Source organism: Mirounga leonina, unplaced genomic scaffold (genome assembly GCF_011800145.1).
Source record: "Mirounga leonina isolate KUSES-001 unplaced genomic scaffold, KU_Mleo_1.0 Mir_454, whole genome shotgun sequence".
In the NCBI taxonomy this organism is placed as follows: Eukaryota; Metazoa; Chordata; class Mammalia; order Carnivora; family Phocidae; genus Mirounga; species Mirounga leonina.
This window is the reverse complement of record NW_023270763.1, coordinates 7,946,087-7,954,081: the sequence shown is the minus strand read 5'-3', so window position 1 is coordinate 7,954,081 and position 7,995 is coordinate 7,946,087. Positions and strand designations below refer to the sequence as shown.

Sequence of the window (7,995 nt, the reverse complement as noted above, 5' to 3'; positions counted from 1 at the left end):
TGGGGGGACACCCCACTTGCCCCTCCGGCCCTGTGAAGCCAGGGCTGTGCTTTCCCACCTCACGAGCCAAGTCTGAAAGTCCTTGGTGATAGCTGCCGAGGGCAAGGTCCCCTGGGGGGTCTTGGGGACCCAGAACTTTCAGGGAATGCTCAATGGTGGGCTCTCAGGCCCCTGATATCCTGAGAGAAGCATGTGGAGGCAGGAAGGCTGGCCAGAGACCCTCCGTGTGGGGGGTCGCCTGCTCTACCTGCTGTGGAGATGGGTTCTGAGCTCTGGGCAGAAGTTTCCCGATGGAGCCGCGCTCCGAGCTGGGCCCTGGGTGGGCGCAGGGGAGCCCCGAGGTGGGATGGCCGCAGGGAGATATAGGTGGACCGTGTCCTCTCCGCTATACCCCCTGGGCTCCCCCGACCAGGTCAGGAAGCCGCTGACCAGCCTGTGGGGTGGGGGCCCCCAGGTTTCTGGCCTCAGGCTGGACAAATGCCCCCCCTTATCCACAAGGCTTCCTTAGGAGCCCTGTCTGTCTGCTGCACCCTGTGGCCCAGGGTGGCCGTGTCGTTCGGTACCGTGACACGCTGGGAGGGGAGGCGCGGGGGGCGGGCGGGGTGCACGGCTAACCTCCGGCGGAAGGCCGTCTGCCACCTCCCAGGCACCCAGAAGAGCCTGCAAGAGAGCGGAAGGTGGAGCCGGCTCCAATGTCTTCTCCACGTTTGATCAGTCCCAGATCCAGGAGTTTAAAGAGGTTGGTCAGTGCCCTCTGGGGCCACCGGGAGGATTAATGCGATGCATGGAAACACTCAGGGGGCTGGCAAGGCCCCGGTCGCCCTCAGTCCCTGGGGGTGATGATGATGTCGCTATCCTTAGAGGCCGCCATGGTGTGCCTCCGAGCCCGGAGACGTGACTTGCGGTCTTTGGGCAACCCCCGCCCCTCTCTACCTGAGCCTTTGCTTGCTGCGTGACCTCGGGCGAGTCCTTCTGCTCTCTGAGCCTCAGTTTCCCTCTCTGTAAAATGGGGTTGCTGCAGCATGAAGTGAGGGATGGGCATGGCATCCCAGCTGCGTGCTGGCGTGCGGTGGGAGCTGAGCGGGTCAGCCAACGCTCTCGTGCTGGGGCCGTGCTGAGCCAGGACGCCGGCTGGCCAGAGGTTACCCAGGCAGCGGTGTGCAGGACGACAGTCCCTTGGGGGAGCAGGGTTCTGGGGAGGGGCCTGGGCTTGGGCGAGTGGGTAGGAGGCTGCTCAGTACCCATGTCTCCACCAGGCCTTCACCATCATGGACCAGAACCGGGATGGCTTCATCGACAAGGAGGACCTGAGGGACACCTTTGCTGCCTTGGGTGGGCGACCAGCAGCTGCAGGGGCTCAGGGCTTGGGGCAGAACTGAGCCCAGGCCTTCTGGAAAGAGTGGGTGCCTGGGGACAGGCCAGGGCAGCAGTTGTAGTGGTTGTGAGGGGCTTGGGTGCCCTGGGGGCACAGGGGAGGGGTGGCCCGTGACTGGAAGGTACGATCTGGGCCGAGGACGCAGGGGGGGCAGCAGAAGCACAAGTGACCCATGCAAAGGCCTGGCTTAGGAGGCCAGGGTGGGGGAGGCAGCCAAGAGAGCAGTGGGAGATGCTGGGGGAGGAGGCCGGACACGTCCGCAGGGCTCAAGGCTACCGGGTTTCGGCTGCCAGGGGAGGCTTCTGCCCTCTCTAAGGGCCCAGGGAGAGGACTTAAGGCATGAATGGGGAGGGGGTTCAGGTCAGGGGAAGGGGGCATAGCTAAGTCATGTCGAAACTAAGCTTTGAGCTCTCGGAAATGTGATTGTCCGCTGGGACCATGAGGAACCCCAGAGTCCGCCCACCCCCAGATGACCTCCTCCCGGGGCACATGAGCTCTGAGCTCCAGGTCTTCTGGCCCCTATGCACCTCCGCTTCAGCTTCTTTGGGCCTCAGTTTCTTCACCTGTGAAATGGAGATAATCACCAACTTGCTCTCCTGTCCAGGGAGGCCGGGGTGGTAGCGGGGGGTGGGGGCAGGGGGGCTGGGGGCAGCCCAGTGCTAACTGTGGCTGAATGTGTCCCCCTTTGAAGGTCCCCCAGCAGGTGGGCAGGGCCTGAGGGCTGGGGGCGGGGGGGATGTGGAAGAGTAGAGCTGGGAGACCCTGCAGGAAGCTCCCTGGTCCTGAGCTCTGCTCTCCTGGGCTGCCTGCAGGCAGAGTCCCCTCTGTCCCTCATTGTGCTCCTGGGTGTCCCTCCCCCTCCCCCAGGCCGCATCAATGTGAAGAACGAGGAGCTGGAGGCCATGGTGAAGGAGGCCCCTGGGCCCATCAACTTCACCATCTTCCTGACCATGTTTGGGGAGAAGCTGAAGGGTGAGTGAGGCCCCAGGTGGCCCTGGGGAGGGGCTGGGCAGCCTGGCTCTGTGTGCAGACAGCTGGAAGCATGGTGTGGCCCCAACTGCCAGCCCCCTGGGCCCCACCCCAGTTTCCACTTCTACACCAGGGTAGGAATAGGGCCTCCCGGGGGCGGGAGGGGACAATTTGTGTGAAAGCCCTCCGCCCACCAGGGGCCCCAGCCCCACTTCCCTACCCCTGGGCTCGCCTTACCTGCCCTGCCTCACGACCAACAGGAGGAGGGTTACTGGGAGTGGGATTCTGGAAATTACTACGACTGACCCCAGCTCCGGGAGGGTCACTCACACAGCTTCCAGGGAACAACTCGAGGGGCTCAGAGGTGTCACCATATGAGTACCAGGCACCCACGCATCAAAGTGGCAGGGATAGAACCCTAACCACGACTCTGGGCTCTAACCATGGCGCCTCCCGAGATGCAGCATCGGGCCGGGGGCATGGGGTCAGGGCAGCGGTCCAGGCAACTCTGTCCCTTTCTCTCTGGGCCCCAGGGAGCTACCCTCTGCCCCTTTGTAGCGTTTTCCTGGGCTCGAGTCTTCCCTGGGCAGAGGGAGGGGGCCAACCTGGGCTGAGGCTGCCCTGGGAGGTGAGACTCCTCCCCACTCACCCTCGGGCTGCCCCTGCTGGATGCCCTCCCACTGATCCCCGGGGTGACCTTGGGCCAGGCTTGTCTGCTTTGCACCTCCATTTTCTGTCTGTAAAGTGGGGGTTGTGTTGGTTTCCCGAGGCTGCCCTAACAAAGAACCACAAACTTGACAGCTCAAAAAAGCCTCAATATGTTCTCTCAGTTCCAGCGTCTAGAAGTCCGAAATCCGGCAAGAGGCTCCATCAGGGGCTCGAGGGGAGAGCCCCATTTTTTTTTTTTTTTTTGCCTTTTCTGGCCTCCGGTGGCTGTCTCGCTCCAATCCCTGTCTCTGTGGTCCCACCGTCCCCTCTTCTGTCTGCCCACCTTCCTGTCCCTTACTCTTAGAAGGACACTTGTCACTGGATTTAGGGCCCATTGGGATAGCCCAGGATGATCTCCTCATCTCAACATCATTTCCTTACATCTGCAAAGGCCCCCTTTTCAAATGAGGTGACATTTCCAGTTTCCAGAGATGAGGACATGGGCATATGTTTTGGGGGCCACCCTCAACACACTCCAGGGGTGACCCTGGCCACATCACTGATTATGTTTGGCGAGAAATCCTAATAGTGTCGTAGGTTGAGGCCAGCTGGGAAGTATAATAACCTCTACACACCCTGTCCTGGCTGATCCTGGAGCTAAAGGCCAACAATAGACCCGCCCTCCCAGGGAAACTGAGGGCCAGACGTGGGGCCCGAGGGGAGCCTGGAGCTGGCCCTCCTCTGGGAAGCTCGTTAGGGCTTATTCCCAGGACCGTGGCCTCCTCCTTGAAGAGCTCAGAAGCCTGGGGGGCTGGGGCAGGGGTACGCTCCTGGGAAAGACTTGTGGGACTCTAGCCGGTGACTCTACGTGGGAGGCCGGAAGCTCGTGTGGGTGCACGAGCCATCGCTAAGACATGGCTAAGAGCCATGACCCAGGGCCAGGCGGGGCCCCATAGGGGCCAAGAGACTGCAGTTTTTTCTCAGTTTTGCAGGGGTCCCTGCTGGAGTCCAGCTCCAGCCGGGGTGGGTCTCTCGTAGGAAAGGACGGCGTCGGCAAATGAGGAGACGCAGACACAGGATCAGGTTGCAAGCGTCTCCTCCTGATAGCCTCGAAGGAACTTTATATGTTGGGATATTTTTGTTTTTCCAAATCTTAGATCATTTTCTGGATTATAGCCATAGCCTTCTTTCATTTTTCCTTTGTAATGATTAACATGACCTTTATTGATTTCCGCTTATTGACTCTCGCTAAAACTAAAAAACAGTACGCAAAGAGAAAGGTGCTAGACAGAGCGTGACCGTCTTTTTATTTTGTTCTATAGAAACTAATTCTTCGTGGAATTAGTTTCATTATGATTGCTTAGATAGGCGTAACTAAGATGAGTAGTCACTTTATCGTGAGACCCCAGAAATATTCCCACAATTATAAAGATTGCCATAAACAAAATGAAAGAGAATAGCAGGAGCCAGCTGTGGAGTCTCCTGTTTTCAGGATCGTCCCCCATACTTGGACCTTGTCAAACAGCATGAGTAGCTTGGCTCATGCCAGGTCCCAGGACTGGGGGCTCCGTCTGAGCTTGTCACGTGAACTTGGCTGAGCCTGCACACTTGGCCAGCAGTGGGGACAGGAGCTGGGGGGCTGGAGCAGGCCCCGTCATCCCTCTAACTGGGATGAGGACACTTGGTCACCTGATTCCCAATGGCCACTCTGTGGCCCATTCATTTGTGTGGTTTGCCGTCCGCAGAGCAGAGACCCTCTCTGTGGGGAGAGAGGGGAGGATTGGACTGTGGTCACTGTGCGGACACTGGGCCTGAACCTGGGGCCGCTGGTCCTCAGGAAGGTGGGTTGGAGCCAGTCCACCCCAGCAGCGAGGACTCTTCACATGCCCTGGGAGGCCAAGACCTCCCACCAGCCCCCCACCATAATCCCTGGGACACCCCCTCTGCTTCCGAGGCCAGGCGGTGAGTGCCTGGGGCTCTGCCCCAGAGGGACCCTGGGCTGAGCCTCTGGCTTGGGCACACGGGCTCCCTGCTGCCCTCGGCGGAGGAAGCCCACGGCTGTGCCCTCCCCGAAACCCAGGCCAGCGGTGCCAGCCTTGAGCCAGGCTCGGCCCCTCACTCGGCCTCAGAGTCGCCGAGTCACTCAGATGGCATCCTGTTGGGAGGAGGCCCCAGTCTGGCAGGTGGGAGCACAGAGCAGCAGGGAGCTCTGGAGTCCAAAGAGTCGGTTTCAGACCCTTCCTCCCGCTCTTCGTGGGGACCTCAAGCAAGGTCCTCTGGCTTGGTTCCTTCTTTGACAAGCTGAGGACATCGATACCTACCACACAGGGTGTTCTGGTGGAGGGGGTGGGGGGGGTCCCAGGAGCCAACATGCCACAGAGCACTCAGAGGGGTTTGCGACCGTGACCCATCAGTGTTTGACCCGATCTTTACCATTAATGACCCGTTTTGCAAGCTGACCCTGGGAGGTGGGCAGCAAACACACCTTTTCCTCCATGTCACTGGTGACAGAGCTGAGCCTTGAGGAACGAAGGGGACGTGCCTGGTCCGCAGTGAGCAGGGTGGCAGTGTGAGAGGGGAGAGAGCATCAGGGAAGGGTCACCAGGTCGCCTGCTGTCATTCATAGCTGTGAGGCCTTGGGCCAGACCCTGCCTCTCTCTGGGCCTCAGTTTCCCCATCCGTACAACCAGGGGCTAGCTAGTCCATCCCGTTGTGGTCATAGACATTCCTTCTAATGACATCTTTCCCCCAAGCCCACATCGGGGGGTGGGGGGGGTGATAAACCAGAACTGCTCTGCCCTCCCTCCAGCCCACTGTCCTCCACCCGCCCCATCTCTGGCCTGGACCATCTTGCAGACCCTCCAGCGCCCCTGCTCGAGCCCAGCCTTCAGCCCCCAAGTACAGCACAGTCTTTTTGACCTGCCAGCTCTCATGCACATCTTGGGTCATGAGGGAGCCCCAGAAGTGCCCCCACCCCAACCCCACCTCACTAATCTGAGCTTCAGTTTCTTCGCCTATAAAGTCAGGCCAATCATCAGGAGGGTTAAGCATATAGTAAGTGCTCAGTTGGGGTCTCCATGTACAGCTGAGCAGGCTGCTCATAACTACACACAGTGCTCTTGGTCGTTACTCCTATTCTTCTCAGAAATCTCCCTTCTCTTGCTCCCACTGTGGAGTGGAAGTTGGGGAGGAAGCCCAGCCCCCAGCCCCGGCCTGTGCTCTTCACCCTATTCTCTCCCTGCCTGTATGTGCTGTTTCTAGGTACAGACACGGAGGAGACCATTCTCCACGCCTTCAAGGTGTTTGACACCGAAGGGAAAGGTTTTGTCAAGGCTGATTTGTAAGTCCCCTCTGCCCTTCATTTGGTTTTTCTCTCCCCAAAGGCTCAGGTGATCAGTGAGCTAGGGTGAGGTCAGGGTGGGTTGCAGCCCAGTCTCCTCCCCCACCCAGCTCGGTCAGTGTCTGGCCAGGAGCCAGGAGGGCACTGCCCTGCCCAGCTCAGCCATCGCTCAGTGTCCCCCCTTCCCCTCTCTGGGACCCAGTGTCCCCATTTCTGTGTGGAAGTGTATAGGGAGTGTGGGGTCACCAGGAGTGGGTTTCCCAGTGGTAGAGGTGGGCCTTGAAGGGCAACGAAGGGTTGCCTAGGCTGGGGCAGGGAACATTCTAGATGCCAGAACATAGCTGTGAAGGGACAGGGCTTGGCGTTTGCGGGGCTGGTAAGGGGGCGGCTGGAGGGCATGGGGGAAACTGGGTGGGAGAGGCTGAGCACAGAAAGGGTCTGTGTAGGGCAGCTCATGCAACAGGCCCTGGACTCCGGGTCTGCCCTGGGGGCCACTGGGCTGGCACCACGGAGGTGGGGACCCCGATGTCCTCTGTGCCTCAGGCCAGTGAGAGCCCTGAGCAGAGCCGAGGTTGGTGGGTGGGGCAGCCTGCCCAGGGGCTAGGACACTGAGCTGTCCCCGGGGAAGTCCCTTCAGAGCCTCCGAGGTCTCACTGGGCCTGTGGGTGGCCTGGGGCAGGCAGAATTTCCTCCCCAGGCACATGCTTCCCGACTGATTACTGTGATGCTTGAGGCCTTGGCTTTGAGGCTAGATTTGCTGCCCGCTAGAATCATCCCATAATGGGGGCGGGCGGGGGAGGGCAGGAGAGGTCAGGGGGGAGCGGGGGGGGGGGGTGGGAAACCAGGGAAGGTCCATCTTGTCTCTCACACCTTCTCGCCACCCCCCACCCCCCAAAGTTGTGAGGCACATGGCCCCCAGGGGTAGGTGAGGGGTTGTTCAGGGTTCCTGCAGGCTGGGGCCCTCTCCTTCACCCCTCCCTCAGGGTCCATGTTTCCCACAGCCATCTTGGGGACCCCCAGGAGACACTGAGGGCAGCCCCGGGAGTGGTCTGGACCAACCCCTCTCCTGGCACGCACCCTCACTCCCCCCAACACCAGGCCAGGAACACTTCAGGGACCCAGTTTGGGAACCGAAGGCCTCAGCCCTGGGGCCATCGAACCCGGAAGACGTGGCTGCCCGCCAGGCAGGCCACAGAGGAGGCTCTGGCTGAAGCGGAGTCTGTGAATAGTCCCCAGCTCAGAGAGTCGGAAACTGTGACTGTCCCACAGTAACATAAATAATGGAAAATGCACGTCGGCCCTTAGCGGCGCTCAGGCCTGGCTCGGCCCTCAGATCCCTTCCCTGCCCGCTGTGTCCCCCGAGAGGCCAGGTGGGGGGAGCCCTCCAAGCTCCCAGGGCATCAGGCCTCTGGATCGTCACCTCCTGCCGCTCCTCCAGGCCCCCGGGCAGCTCTGGCCCCGCACTGTCACTGCCGGCCCTGACATCTCCCGAACCTCAGCAGTTTCTCTGTGAAGGGGGCTCACAGCCCTGGCTTCCCAGGGCTACGAGGAGCAAAGGAGACCTGGGCAAGGCTTTCTCATGCCTCGGCCGAGTGCAAGCCCCTTGTACGCTCGAAGGCACGATGCACATGTCCGCGCAAGTCCCTGGCTGAACCAGCAGTGC

General features: G+C 60.6%; 1 protein-coding gene across 1 annotated transcript; it reads left to right on the top strand.

Annotated features, from left to right (window-relative positions):
- The first annotated feature begins 346 nt into the window (after positions 1–346).
- Positions 347–6,336, top strand: MYL10 (myosin light chain 10). The gene is made up of 5 exons (XM_034988183.1): positions 347–412; positions 647–739; positions 1,257–1,332; positions 2,243–2,347; positions 6,254–6,336. Exons 1-5 carry the CDS (start codon positions 347–349, stop codon positions 6,334–6,336), a joined length of 423 nt encoding a protein of 140 aa, XP_034844074.1.
- The last annotated feature ends 1,659 nt before the right edge of the window (positions 6,337–7,995 follow it).

Excerpts from the sequence above, each read along its gene's own strand:
- MYL10 (XM_034988183.1), top strand. The coding sequence starts at position 347 with ATGGCCGCAGGGAGATATAGGTGGACCGTGTCCTCTCCGCTATACCCC. Across the intron at positions 1,333-2,242 it reads GGACACCTTTGCTGCCTTGG|GCCGCATCAATGTGAAGAAC; the intron begins GTGGGCGACCAG and ends CCCCTCCCCCAG. Across the intron at positions 2,348-6,253 it reads GTTTGGGGAGAAGCTGAAGG|GTACAGACACGGAGGAGACC; the intron begins GTGAGTGAGGCC and ends TGCTGTTTCTAG.